Source organism: Syzygium oleosum, unplaced genomic scaffold, assembly GCF_021117445.2.
Source record: "Syzygium oleosum isolate NSW1041296 unplaced genomic scaffold, Sole_v2.1 Sole_v2.44, whole genome shotgun sequence".
NCBI classification, from domain to species: domain Eukaryota; kingdom Viridiplantae; phylum Streptophyta; class Magnoliopsida; order Myrtales; family Myrtaceae; genus Syzygium; species Syzygium oleosum.
In genome coordinates this window covers 703,242-718,180 of record NW_026607528.1, presented here as the reverse complement: position 1 = coordinate 718,180, position 14,939 = coordinate 703,242, and the positions used below count along the sequence as shown (strand labels likewise).

Below are 14,939 nucleotides of genomic sequence, written 5' to 3'. Positions count from 1 at the left end.
CCATTGGTTCTTTAAGAATGCTTGAGACTCTTGATGCCTCTTGTTGTGAATCCTTAGCCCGCATAACCAGCTCCATAGGCTCCCTCGTGTCTCTGCAGTACTTGTCATTACAAAGATGCCCCTCGTTGAGAGATATTCCCGACTCGATTGGAAAGTTAGCATCATTGACTGAACTGGACCTATCTGGAACAGGGATTGAAAAATTACCCGAATCCATTGGTTCTCTGAGAATGCTCGAGACTCTTGATGCCTCTTCTTGTGTATCGTTAGCCTGCATACCCGGCTCCATAGGTTCCCTCGTGTCTCTGCGGTGCTTGTCATTATCGAGTTGCTACTCGTTGAGAGAGATTCCCGACTCAATCGGAAAGTTGACATCATTGACTGAATTGGACCTATTTTTAACAGGGATTGAAGAATTACCTGAATCCATTGGTTCTCTGAGAATGCTCGAGACTCTTATTGCCTCTTATTGTGTATCGTTAGCCTGCATACCCAGCTCCATAGGTTCCCTCGTGTCTCTGCGGCACTTGTCATTAACGGGATGCCGCTCGTTGAGGAAGATTCCCGACTCGATCACAAAATTGAAGGACTCAGGATGCCGGATATTGGGCGATCGCCGGATCTTTCCGGATCAAAGCATCTGAAGGCTATTGTGTGTTCAAAAGAGTTCCGTTTGGGGAAATAACTTGTCATTTGTCATTTCATCCTCGACACGATACGAGCACCAGACTTTTAAATTATTTATCTTTTCGCAAGTTCCGCATTTGAAGGATGCTCTGTGCTCGCTCGCGAGCCATCTCATAACGTGTTTGTTTTGTTCACACGGCTGAGTTGAACTTTTTGTCTATCTTCTGTTCGCTTCTTCTAATGCCGGGCATCCGGGTCCATATCTACGCTGTGGAAATCACAAGACGTTCGAGAGAACAAGCAGCTCTTCAAGAAACATCCCTTCGCCTTCGTCCCGTAGCCATCTCGGTTTTCTTAGAGGTGGGACGATCGAAATCCTGCACTCTGGGAATTGCGCGAATTCGCTCGCTTTTCCTCGATTGCTTGAATTGGTTTCTTTCGATTTTCTTCCTTCTTCCTTTTTTTCAATTGTTCCGCGATATCTAATCAACCGCAATTCTCTCTTCTGTGGATGATTCAGGAACTTCTGGAGGCGGGAGCACAAGAACACGTCAGGCAAAGGAGGGAGAGAGAGAGAGAGAGAGAGAGAGAGATAGAGAGAGAGATCAGGCTGCCGGATTTATGGATGGCGCTCACGATCCCTCCGGGGATTCGTCGGGTTCTGTCGAGGCTTAACGAGATTCGCGCCGTTTTATCCCGTCACCGCGCGGCTTTTTTACTCTTTCTGCTCGTTATTAGTCATCACCAGCAGTTGCTAACGCCCGAGAGAGACCGAAGCATCGTCACTTCCGGGTGGCGGCGGAGATGCGGCGGCGGCGGCGGTGGCGGCGGCGGGGGATCCGCTGAGCTGGGGAGGTGAGGTCGGGCCAGCGGGGAGTTTCACTTGAAGGTGCTTCGGATCTCCTCCGATTGGCTCTTCCGTCAGTGCGCGGTCAGAGAGGAGAGAGGACAGGAGCGGAGAGTTCCTCGCGAGCGAGGGGTTCGCCCAGTTCTCTTCCTCTCCCCTTCTTTTCCTTCCCCTTAGGCGCTCTCCACAGCGATTGCGCTCGCAGACCTTTTTGCCGATTTCCTCGAGCCCGCCCTTCCGATTTCTGCGTGCGGATCGAGATGGGTTGGTTCTTCTGATTGGATCGTCCTTTAGCAATTGTCGTGCTGATTCGCCTGGTTAGTTCTTCTTCTTCTTCCTCTTCTTCTTCCTTGAATGATGGAAGGTTGGGGTTGATATTCCCCGTGGAAGTTTAATGGGGGCGCCTGTGTTAATGTATGTATACAAAGTAAAATTTGTCAAAAAGCAAATAGATTAGCCTGATGATATCCTTTCTGGCAGGGTACTTGAATCTACACTTACTTATGAAGTGCAAATTGATTGATGTCGGCGAGTCTTCATCGCCTCAGTAGTAACAAACTGAGTTTCCACCATAACCCACTTAGCTGGTAGAAAATTTTGGAGTGAAGGGCAAAGGCGGAGAAAATCGCCTTTTATCCTCGAACAAGTACGGGTTTTTTGTATTGCCTTTAGCCGTTTATGCACTATTACTATGATTGGTTTTCTGATTGCTGGATTAATGGATTTCGCAGGTTCGTTCGTGCTTAGATCGCCAAGATCATGTCCGTGCACATATCCTTTCCAGGAAGATCATCCCCCGAGTTTTTGATGCAGATCCTTCCATAGAGAAGAAAAAAGCCTAATGAAGGTGAAGATACTGTGGAAGAAGTGCCAGCTGATATTCCGTCACTTCTGGAGTTGAAATGGATGTAGTATGACTCGCGACACGGTAAATTGGTGTTGTGCTTTTTCTAATGTTGTGTCCACTGTCTTTTTAGCTAGTTTGTTCTTGCCGATCAAGTGCCACCTGGTGTTCAGGTTGTGGTTCAAACCACGAACTTGTATGGCTTTATATATCTGGCACAAACTCTTCTTCCTTTCTAGCTTTATCACAAACTCTTGACATTCCAGATGTACTTGATGGATTTGAACTCACATCTCAGTATACCGCGCATTTATGTGGTTAACGATGTAGGTATTACTCACATAACAATGATTACCTTGAGATTTGTCGATACTAGAAGGTGATATATGAGATTCCATCAGTGAATGGCAACACGGAGCAGTAGATACAGGTGAAGCTCTTTCCTTGTTAAGTCTTCACTGAGTTTTTCAAAGCACAGCTGTTGATTCTGTGATTTAATTAAATGCAGGTTCTAAGGAAAATCTGCTGGTACTTGGTTCTATCACCACATGATCCTATGCAGTCAAGCCTTCTTAATGCCACTTTAGAGGATAAACAACTCTCAGAAATTCCCCAATTCAGGTACCATCTTTGAATTGTTCTAGGTAATTGGTTGTACATTTTGCAATATCTCGATAATGTGCCATAGAATTTGGTCAACCATGCCTCTGATAGTTTAATGCAGGTTGCTGCTGAAACAATTGGTCATGGTGGAGGTTATCCAACGGACTCCTCTTTAAAGCACTTTCAAAGATGAATTTGAGAATGAGATAACATGCTCGGAGGTGCACTTGTTGAGAAGGCAGCAGAAAATCTTAGACAGAGAATCATTGAACGTGTAATTACAGAACTTTGCCGTTTTTCTTCTTTTCATTGGATCATCATTAAGATGTGACTCAGTCCATTTTCTGCAGAATATTATTGTCGTTTCAAAGTATTACTCGAGGATTACCTTAGAGAGACTTGCAGAGCTGTTATGTGTCAGTATCCAGGTCTGATTATGTGGAGCATTTGTTTATGTTCTTTATCAATGTCACTCTTCTTGAATGATTGCCTAGACCCCTCATTTAACCCTGAGCAGCCTCTCTGCCCGTGATCCCTGATTGGGGCATGGTTGCTGGACTTGGATATAAGTTCCAAAATATGTGTAAAAGAGGTTTTGGTGCCTTGAATAGCCAAAGGCTTGTCATGGATTTGAGAATGTTTTCTTCATAGTTTTGTTTCGTGAACATTTCTGACTGACATATATGTGGACACTTGGCTTAGCCAACTTCTGCTCATAAATTTGTTGTAGCTGTAAGTGTCATTGTCTGGCATTGTGAAACCATTTCTTGTCCCATGGAGCTTGAAATTCTAACGCGCTCTAGAAGGGTGGGAGGAGCTCTGCTATATTTTGCTAAAGTAACTTTGCAAGCTTTCTTTGCCAGTATTAACACTCACCATTTCCTGTGTTGCAAAAGTATATCTCGCTATTAGAGCTTTCTTAATGTGTTCAGAAATCTATGGAGCTTAATCACTCAAGGAAAAGAGCTCTCATTATGGGGTTCTGTTACTGCTGTTTTAGAGTGCTTTAATTATTCAAATTCCTCAGTTTGTTAATCAACACCTATCATCTGATAAAGAGACTGTGCAATATAATTACACAAGCTTGTATGATATTCTATCAGCATGACCCGTTAGTTCTATATTTACATTTAGGAAGCTGAGAAGCATCTTCCCGAAATGGGTTTTCCAAATCCCTAGTGGCAAAGATAGACCGGTCGATGGGAGTTGTCTGTTTCCAGACGACAAAGGACAGCAATGACATCTTGAACTCGTGGGCAACAAATCTGGAAAGCTGCTCGATCTTGTTGACAAAAGTTGCCACCAAATCCACAAGGAAAATACGGTTCGCGCGCGAAAAGAGAGAAGCTGAAGAATGCTGTTTCAGATTGTGCTCTGAAGTGGGGACTGAAGATATTCATCATAGAACTCTCGTGTAGCTGGCTTGTATTTGATTTCATAATTTGCAGGGGGACCATATCTGGGCACTTGTTTCGGACTGAAATGATATACTGGATAAAATTTCTGCATAGGAATGTATTTTGGTCTTTTCATATTTCCCCTTTCCCCCCTCATTTTAATTGAAGATTTGCGCGCTTGCAAGGTGCAGAACTTGTACCAACGGAACAGGCATCAGCACAGCTGCACAAGATGTGCACTCATTAGGACTGAAATGAGCGCCTTTGTTACTAACTTCTGTTTTGCATTACAAATTTTGCTGGTTCTTGTTTTTTTATAACATCGGAGATAACAGTATCTCTCCAGAGTAAAGGCTAACGAATGTTATTTTCTAGCTCATTTCACATTTGAATTTCTTCTTCAGCAGAGGGAGAGCCTATTTCTTTTGGACCCAATCTTGGTTGTTGGTAGTTCTAAAAACCAATTTCAGGGAGCTTTGTTTCCAACAAGATAACTGCGCTTTTTTATCTCCTCGGGAAATGTGGTTTTTCAGTCGATGGAACGTGTTTCAATATCCATTAGTTTTGACATTTCTCCCAGCTCTTTGGGCATGTATATGGGTGATACAGATAGATACTAGAAGTTTTGGTTGAAAAGCTCCAACTAATAAATGAATGTCGTGACATAACTCTCGCCTCTCGGTCTCTTAGTTTCCCTCCCTCTATTTGCTCTTCGGTTGTTCGTGCGGGGCTTGAGCCATGTTCGGTTGGGGCCTAAAAGACCTGGAAAGCCCACACTAGCCCAAACATACTCAAAGAATGAAAAATAGATTTAAAACACTCAAAAAAGGTTTAGATAAAATAAAACATTGATGTAAAAAAGACCAAGTAAAGTCACTAAGAAGCTTCATATCCTGACGTGTGGCTTTGAACAAAATTTATGAAATTCATGAGCCGTTAAATTTAGATGGCACATACTTCTTATGGATGAAACTCTATAAATTTTCAGGTAATATTATGTTAATTGCATGCTACGAACTATTTTGAGTAAGTGCCAGTTTGTCAGTCCATTAATTACTTTATGCTACCTTTGCAGTTTCTTTGATATTGTATCCTTGCTTTTATTCGAACTCATCCAAGTTTATGTGATCCAAAATTGGTCATCAAGAGGTCGAATATGATGTGAATATACAATCCACTGAATATGATATGATATATGCTATTCACGTAATATCTAGGTCAACAAACGTAACCTATGCAATCAAACATGATACAGGGGTAAATCGAGGGTTGCTCCATTCATCTGCCGAAAATCTTTAGATGCACACTTCTGTTACACTATTTTTGCACTTGATTACGATAATATATCGTAATGTCATAGAACAATTTTACCCTAGGTTATGATGTTGTTATATTTAATTAGTATGATGCACCGTAATATTGTACATTACAACAGATGTACCATAGAAGTTTTCCTCATCATCCAACCGTTGCTACAATCTAGTGGCCTTAAACACAGCAATCTTTTCATGCTCCAGGTTGATACTGACAAAGTTTTGATTGAACAATTGCCAACATAAATTAAATGGACAGCTAAGATAAAGCACTTGCATTGAATTGTTGACAAGAGACATGATAAAATTGTTGTGTGTAAAAGCGCGGGACTAGAAATGGCCCTTTCTTGGCCACCGAGAGTTTTACTTCCTTCTTGTTTCATCGATCATACACCCATCAGTTGTGGCAGAGACGCCAACTGATGATAGCTGATTTAGTCCAGACATGGTTGACGAAGCCAAGTGCACAGGATTGTCATATTTTCAAGCAGGACCAAACTTGCAAATGCCATAGCGGCTGTAATATGGGCAGATATTCTGATCCTGGATATAAACATTGCAGTCACTTGTCCTTTTTCTGTCTTTTTACCCAGAAATTTGCTAGTTATCAGGTCTTTTCATCTTTCCTCTTTCCCCCCAACTTTTAATTGAAGATTTTTGGGCTTTCAGGGTCCACAACTTGTGCCAATGGAACAGGTATCAGCACAAGACGTACACTCGTTAGGATTGAAATGAGCTCCTTGTTACTAAACTTTGTTTCCCATTACAAATTTTGCCGATGCTTGTGTTTTTCTAACATCGGGGATAACATTAGCTCTCCATAGTAAAGGCGGATGAATACTATTTTTAATTTCATTTCACATATGAATTTCTTCTTTGGCGGAGAGAGCCTGTTTCATTTGGACCCAATCTTGGCTATTAGTAGTTCTAAAAGCCTGTTTCTATGGAGCTTTATTTCATTAAGATAACTGCACATTTTATCTCCTCAAGAGATGTAGTTTCTCTCCAAGTTGATGTTGTGATGTCATTTCCATAAGACACTCTGTTGTGATGTCCTTTCTCTCTAAAGTTTCTTTGACAACTCTGTTAAGATTCGGACTAGATGGAAGTTCTCTTTACATAGTTGCTTTCCATTTTCAATTTACTATTAGTGCTTCCAAGTGGCAACTTCGTAGGACATGTGATTGTGATCCTATAATTGAGACTTCGAGCAACAAGGTTTCACCTGTGTATTTCCAAATTACTTCTGAATTTGTGTATTACACAACTTATTAGATTTTCCTTTTCTTTTGTTTTTGGATAGCGATCATATAGGATTCCATTTCAAATCACTAGTTGATCATGTGATATAACGTTCAATTTTAATCTTCTTACTTGTAAGCTTTTGATCATAGAATGGTGAGGTGTGGTTAGTCACTCACACACTGAGCCGTTGAGTTTTTTTTTTAATATTATCTAATCATTTCATGCTCTGAAGAAGCTTAATACTGTGCTAAGAAAAAAAATGCACTTTGGTGGTGGCCGAAAATGTTAACATGAAATAAAAAGCTAAACACCAAATGACATAAAAAGAAAAATGATACCACTAAATAATTATTCGACTATGGAGAACCCGTTAGCCAAGAATATCTAAATGTAACACTGAATATATAAACCCGGGATTCTACCCACTCAGGAGGAGCCAGCTATAATGTCTTCGTGAGAGTCCGTGAAAAGGAAAAAGAAGGGTTGACAGAATCATCCGGTGTACATAATGAGATAGATTTAACATAACGCCGTAGCTCAATTAGTCGTTGATTGTGCAAACAAGATCATCGTAATCGTCTAACTTGCCCAAGCAAGGACAGACAAAATCTCCCGTATATTCTATCAATCGATTGTCGGTTGGCTCAAAAATGCAATATTCATATTCTGTAGATCATTATTGATATATCAAATGTCCGAATATGCTTGTTAGCTCCATTCACATTGGGATGCGGAGTCCCACCCAATTCCAGTCTTTGTAAAATGTGTGCATTAATCTTCGGTTGACCTTACTCCGAGCGTTAGTATTGCTCGTCGGTTTTCTTTTCAATTTCTTACTTAAAAGCAAGTCAAGTCAAGGAGCACATGCATAGGTAGGTTCAACACACCTTCCGCGTAATGCTGCGGAAATTACACCTGCAATAATTGCCCTTTGCATTTTATTTTCTAATTGTTTTATATAGAAAAAGCAAGTCAAGTCGAAGTCAAGTCGTGCTCGCTTTTAAACAAAACGCCAGCATTGACTCTACGCGCCTTCCGCGCAATGCTGTGGAAATCACGCATGCAATAGTTTCCCTTTTCGTGCAGCATGCATCGCAGCGGTTCAATTAGTTGAAGAGTCTTGGACCGATGGATGGCAAGAACTCAGCGTTGTTCAAACATGCACAGGAGAGTGTTGTGATGTCATTTCTCTCTAAACCTTTTGTCATTGTAATGTGTTCGATGTCGACTAGTTTTGACATTTCTCTCAAATCTTAGCATGCACATAGGTAATACAGTGAGAAGCTTGAATTATTGAGGATAATGCGTTTCTTCGATGACTATCAAAAATCTGATTTGATGGAAGTTTTCTTTACATAGTTGCTTCCCATTTTCAATTTACTATTGGTGCTTCCAAGTGGCAACTTTTGTTTCTTTGTTTAATTTGTTTTTGCTTTATCTTCTCGATGGCGAAGTATAGAAACCATAACATATTTCCTATTGATCTCGACATTTGCTCGATTTCATCACTCTATTGTTGTATGAAATCCCTTTTCTTTTTAGAAAAAGAAGTGATGGGTTTGAATATCGCGTCATAGAGTTAAATGGTAAAAGAGTAACTTCTATGGGAACCATTGAGTAGTTCTTGAGAACATGTTTGAATGGAACAAAAAAAAATGATTCACTCCTTAAGCTTTCTATCACACTTTTATGCAGATCTTCGAGTCTAATAAGTATCAAATGTATGGCAAACTCTCGTGGAAGGATGAGAAGCAACTCAAGTGAAAAGTCCTCATCTTTTCCTCACTTTTTTTTTTTTTGATAGCCGAGGTGTCCGCGCGGCCGGCGAGCTAGGGCTCAAACCAGCGGTGATGCCTGACTAGTCCTCGAGGGGGGCTAGCGCAGCTTCCCACCACCACGACCCCCCACTTAAATCACCGATGGGCGAACATCTCTTCCTCACTTTGAAAGCTGATTACTTCATTAATGCCAGTGTGCAGAGCTTTGGATACTTCATATCCTTCCATGTTTTGTAAGTGTACAAAAAGGCTCATGTTGAATACAACAGTCCGAAATTTACATCAACGCAAATAATATAAAAGGGAATATGCACAAATATGTATTAGTTAATTATGAATGTCTTGTGGTATGTGTTTTTCAGTTTTACACTAGAGTTGATTGAAAAGTTGTCTCGAGAAATAATTTCTAATTAAGTCGAATTTGAGAAATCATAATCTGACTTACTAGCAATAAGTGACTAGCTATGTTTTGCTGTTAGGACTGGTAGATCATTGCCATGCCAGAGAACTTGTGGGTTCAACGACATTGTAGATTGATTTAAAGTCATCAGTTGGAGTTAAAGTGGACTGTAAAATGCATGTGAAGGAATTTGTGCACTAGAAGTCTTAAAATTTATCACGAAAGTGTAATTGAGTCCTTAAATTTTCAAAAGTGCAATAAAGTCCTAAAACTTATCAAATTGGTGTAATCAAATTCTAAAACTTGTTAACATTTTCCGTTTGTCAAGTTGGACGGAGTTAATGGAAAGACTTGATTACATCAACTTGACAAGTTTTAGGACTTGATTACTTTTTTAAAAAAAATTTATGACTCATTTGCACTTTTGTAATAAGTTTTAGGATTTTTAGTACATTTATCCCAAAAAATAAGCAAACTATATAGCTATAATACAGTAGGTATCAAGGTAAGCCGTCTCTCTCTCTCTCTCTCTCTCTCTCTCTCTCTCTCTCTCTCTCTCTCTCTCTCTCTCTCTCTCTCTCTTAATGTCAAATAAGCTAATATTTTAATCCTCCTCTATTGTGCTGCAAAAAATTATATTTTGGTGATGAACTCATTGACCAAGAATGTTTAACATGAAATAAAAAGTTTGACAACAGATGACATAAAAAGAAAAAAAGCATCAACGAATAATTATTCGATTGCGGAGAACTGTTGGCTGATAATTTATTAATGCGCCGTTGAAAGATAAAATATATAGATAAAATGTTAAAAAATATTAATTTAAGGAGTGAGAGATAAAAGTGACTCAGATGGGGGCTAATGACTAGATAATTCTTAAGCATGATGTAGCATAGGAAAATCTAGTTTGAAAAAATTATTTTGGAAAAGATTTATTTTAAAAGTTATTTTTCCGGACAAATCTCTTTTGAAAAAGAAGAAGTTCCACGGTGGGTAGAAAAAAGTAATGCATCCTGCAGACTTTTAATAACAAATTCCTATATAATCCCACGATTGATGCTTTTGTCATTGGTTCATGTCTATTAGTTTTCTTTTCTGTTATTTTATTAATAGAAAAAGCAAGTAAAGTCAAGCCACTACTGTACCTCAGATTTCAATGAAAGCACCTGCGTGCCCCCTTCCGCATATAATACAAAACGCAAGTCAAGTCAATTACGCGTCCATTAATTGTTCTTTCCGTAGCATGCCTCACAGCGGTTCGATCAGCATGAAGAGTCTTGGACCGTTGGATGGCAAGGACAAAGCATTGTTCAAAGCACGCATATTAGAGAATGTTTTGTGCTGGTAATCCAACGTCGAAGGTTGAGAATCTGTGGAGATCCCAGGGTTGTGTTGTTTGAGCAGTCCTCGGGTAGTCAACTGACTCCTTGCTGCTCTTATCTGTTCCCTGCTTTTAATTGCTCCATTTTCTTCCGATTAAGCAAGAAAGAGTTGCACACATTCAACCGAGTTTAACATATTGCACAACCTTTCTTTTTTATTAATTTACCACATATAATTAATTCTCAAGAAAGAGTTGCACACCTTCAACCGAGTTTTAAATTTATTGAGTTTTTCCTCCACACACTCAATATGTTATTGAGCTCTAATTCAGAATTTGGATGGCAATATTTTGAAATACAGTTTACGAATGTGGAATCATTAATTTTACATCGATAAATGGCTAAAAAATTCATATTGACAGTCATTTTAAATACATTCATTTTATCGCAAGAATTTCTCCTAAAATATCAATCATACTTAATGGATGGACTATAATCATATTAAAACTCGAACAACGGGAGAAATATATATCCTATTTTTTTGTGAAACTTATCTATAGTTTTTGTAGCTTTTTTCCCACTTCAAAATAAAGATTGGGGCATGGAATGAAAGAATCTCTAAGAAAATTGAAATTATTGTAGCTTATAGAAGTTAAATAAAATTCATTTAATTTGATATTAAAGCAAACTAAGAAATCAATCAAACTATCAACAAAGAAAAGTTACATTTAATCCACTCAATAGATATAAATTCATTTAAAATAAAGCTTTTCCTAAGACATAGCGGTGCTTTTTTTTTATGACCTAAGAGCACAATCGTAATTAACTGGCTACCTCCAGAAAACTAGCACAACAATACACTGCCAAGATCCCCCATTAAAAATATGTGGTGTTAATAGAAAAATATTGTTGACAAAAACTTTTTTGCCTTGATTACATCCTAGATTTCAAATTTTTTTTTTTCAGGGAGGGATTCATCCATCAAGCATGCCCAAATATTAAAAGCACCATTAAGGAAAAAGAAATACACTTTACAATGTGAAATAATTACATTTCATATTCTTTCCTAAAATATATTTTGCATTCTTAGAACTTCTGTCGCTCCATCCCGCAGGGGGCGGGTAGACTTCCCCTTGTCAGGGGATTATCTCAAAGAAACGGCAACTTATGGTAAAATGGATGTTCTTACCTGAGGGATTTGGATAGGAGCATACTTTAAATCGGAATCGTGGGGAGTACTGTTTGATCATTTCTGCTAACGTCAAGTCTTAGTGGTCAAGCCCAAGTGACTATTTACCAAAAACATAGGTCTCCGTGTCTAACTGTGCCTTTTTGTTCACTTTCTCGCTATCCGAACTAATCTTATTATATGCATATGTTTGTTTATTTCTTCCATATTGAAACTTGTAAACAGTAAGTTGTCATCCTCGTGAACTACAATGTCCACCCTATTATCATGTATGATTTTTTTTTTCCATTTGTAATACGAGGCAGAACATTCAACATGTTAACAAAATAGATTATACTTTGGAACAAAAAAAAGGAAAAGAAAAGCAATTGGTTGTGATGGAATATTATGTAACAATAAAATTGGTCAAAGTCATGTTCTTGTAATGCAGTTGGTTCATAAAATCCAACCACTCATGACAAACACCTTTAACTAGATAAGTGACAATCTTCACTAAAAAGCTAAGAAAAATAAGAATGTCAACTTGATATAAAAAGTTCGACAAAAAATGAGATAAAAAGGAAAATAGTATCATTGAACAAGTATTCGATCGTGGAGAACCTGTTGGTTGAGAATTTCCAAATTAATGTGACACTAATATAAATATATATGTAAAAGGTATATGTTAAATGTTGCTAATTATTAATTTAAGGAGAGAGATAAAAATGGCTCGGGTGACCTTCATTTAAGTTTTAATAAGGCTTGGAACTTCCTTTGCTTTAGGTTTTATGTTGCAAAACTAGAGTTAAACTGCACTTTTATGCTATCATGGGGATTATAGTGATGAGAAAAATGTAAGTTGGGAAGTAGTTCAATGGAAAGGGCATGTAAATAGTAACCTTTCGCATCTAATTGGGCATAGCATGGGAATTATAGTGATGAGAAAAATGTAAGTTGGGATTTAGTTCACTGGAAAGGCAATTAAATAGTAACTTTTCGCATATAATTGGGCATTTGAAAAAAAGAGTAAAAAGATCAGGAGAAATCCTAAAATCAAGGCTTTAAGCAGGACATGACAATTATTTCATGGGGGTCTACTATTGTCATGAAAAAATTATTTTGGTGGTCCTATATCTTAGAGCATGACATCAAGGACTTCATGATTCAGGCAAGTTTGCTTTCATGTTTATGTATGTAGCGTGTCATAAGTCCATGACAAAAACCCGTGTTCTCCATTTTGGTTGTGTTAGTTATTTTTCCTGGTGGTTTGGGGATTTGTCTGGGGTGTTCGACTACAACTTGACAAAGGCGACAGCTTGATTGATTGTTCCCATCTAAAGTTTTTGAGCGATTATCTAGTGAGAGCGGTGCATGTATTAAAATGTGTTTGGACCGTCAAACATGATAGATCTCAATCTCACACCAATCAACATAATGTGCCGTTGCTAATTTTATCAAATGAATAAAGGCTGCTGTAATTGCTTCTCTTGGTCAATTAATAAGGCTAGTTTTTAAAAATTGCTGTTGCCCTGGTTGCTCCCATTTGAATTTGCCCCTTCGAGAAGGACTCGTATGTAACACTTTTTCCATTGCATACATGAACCGGAGTTATTATTCAATATCCCTACCGGTACGAGGAATATATTATAATCTGAGTTGGCTAGCATATATTAAGATTTTAATCAACTCGAGGCCTTATTTGGGTAAACAGTCTTATGAGAAGAAAGCAAGGTCGTTCTATATTTCATCCGTCCATATTTATGCTTCGATTTTCCGAGGTACTGCCTTAATGCTTTATTTGGGAAGGAGGGGAATAGGAGGAAAATGAAGTAAATTTTTGTAACTTTTGTGAGAAGACATAAGAGGGAAATTCAAAATTCTTCTCTCTTCCTTTCCTCCATGTATCCAAGCAAAGCACTTTTCCTTTATCAAGATGGTGCTTGCTTGCTTGCTAACAAGATCTTTTTTGCATGGAACTTCGCTAGACATCCAATTGACGCACATGATGTGTCCGTATATGTGGCAAAACATGTCATGGAGACGAACACGTGAAGTTGATCCTTGGAAGGCTGAGGTTTTACGTGACATAGCAGCTCAGTCATCCAGATACTATTTGTTTCCTTCCTCCTCTAGTGTGTGCTGTCTATTTGTTTTAAGAGGAGGAGGATCTGATGCCACGAAGGAGATTATAGACCAACTAATGGACTAGTTTAAAAAAGAAAGGGATTCTACCACACACAGCTTGAAACAAATAATAAGAGGAGTCCAATGTGTACATATCTAAAGTGCTTGGCATCATGGGCCTGGAATTTTTTATTTTGTCGTGGATTCTCTTTTGCGGGTATGAGCCAACAGCTTTTGTAATCTCTTGAAAATCGGAGTATCATAATCACATTCAGGTCCCCACATTCATATAAAAGAACAAGGTGAGCACAAAACCTATTGGTGGATGAGGTGATAAGGGTTTTAAGGAAGTTCAATGGAAAACCCGTAAGAAGTTTCTTGTATTTTACGGGAGAAATTCATGGTCACTTCATGACCCTTTCAGGCGCGATTTGCCAAGTGATTTTCGTGGAAAAGGTCTTGAAATTGAAACTGAAACCAGCTCAACGTATAATATTTGAAAAAACGTTGCATCTAAATAGATCTTCTGTCATCCAAAATAAACCAAACATTCATTTCATCATTTAAATAGGCAACGCAAGAAAATATTTCACTAGTGGACTTTACACAACGACATACATGCAATTAAAGAACCGATGTTTAGGCAATGACCCATATTCGATTTTTACTTTTATTAAGCATTTCCATTCCATAAATGAATTAGTATTCTATTTGTTCAGGTAAACAGTTATATAGATGTAGTTGTGATTTCTTTACGTAAAAATCCTATTTTGAAAATGTCAAAAGTCCATCCTTATTGATTGATGTGGGACAAGCTGCGAACAATTTTCTAGAATGGATCAACGGACAAATGAATAAAGTTTAGCCTGACATTTATCAAAGTGAATAGATAAAGCTCAGCCCGCCATGAGTGACAGCTACGAACAGTCTAGTATAAATTATGTAGACACGTATTTTTCATGAGAGCAGGATGGGGCAATTACGGGTACAGGTGAAGAGCATATGCTGAAAATGCATTTGTCCAAGTCTTTAAGTTAGCTTGGGAACTGTTCATGTTAATCCTCCACAACCTCTAACAAAATTCACTACTAACTTCCGGAGATTCTCTGCTCAGCCACACCAATGTCCCAAACTCCTCGCACAGCTTGTGCTTCACATTTCTTTGCCCTTCCGTTTTGCATTCAGCAACGTGATCCTGGGGTCATGCTCGCTTCACCTTCCCATTACAATTCCCCGACAATTCCACTTATTAATGGAAAAACAAGTCCAGT

At 38.6% G+C, this 14,939-nt stretch overlaps 1 protein-coding gene and 1 pseudogene across 1 annotated transcript; both read left to right on the top strand.

Annotated features, from left to right (window-relative positions):
- The window catches only part of LOC115667933 (26S proteasome non-ATPase regulatory subunit 12 homolog B-like), a 73,215-nt pseudogene extending 68,760 nt beyond the window's left edge, over nt 1–4,455 (top strand).
- On the top strand, nt 9–1,190 carry LOC130136240 (disease resistance protein RPV1-like). Its single transcript, XM_056306441.1, has 2 exons — nt 9–219; nt 292–1,190. The coding sequence occupies exons 1-2, from the start codon at nt 18–20 to the stop codon at nt 642–644; spliced, it is 555 nt and encodes a 184-aa protein (XP_056162416.1). The 5' UTR covers nt 9–17; the 3' UTR covers nt 645–1,190.
- Nucleotides 4,456–14,939: the final 10,484 nt, after the last annotated feature.

Bases quoted from the DNA above. Each gene is read 5' to 3' on its own strand.
- LOC130136240 (XM_056306441.1), top strand. From the start codon at position 18: ATGCTTGAGACTCTTGATGCCTCTTGTTGTGAATCCTTAGCCCGCATA. The intron at 220-291 runs GTTCTCTGAGAA...CCGGCTCCATAG, and splicing joins AAAATTACCCGAATCCATTG to GTTCCCTCGTGTCTCTGCGG.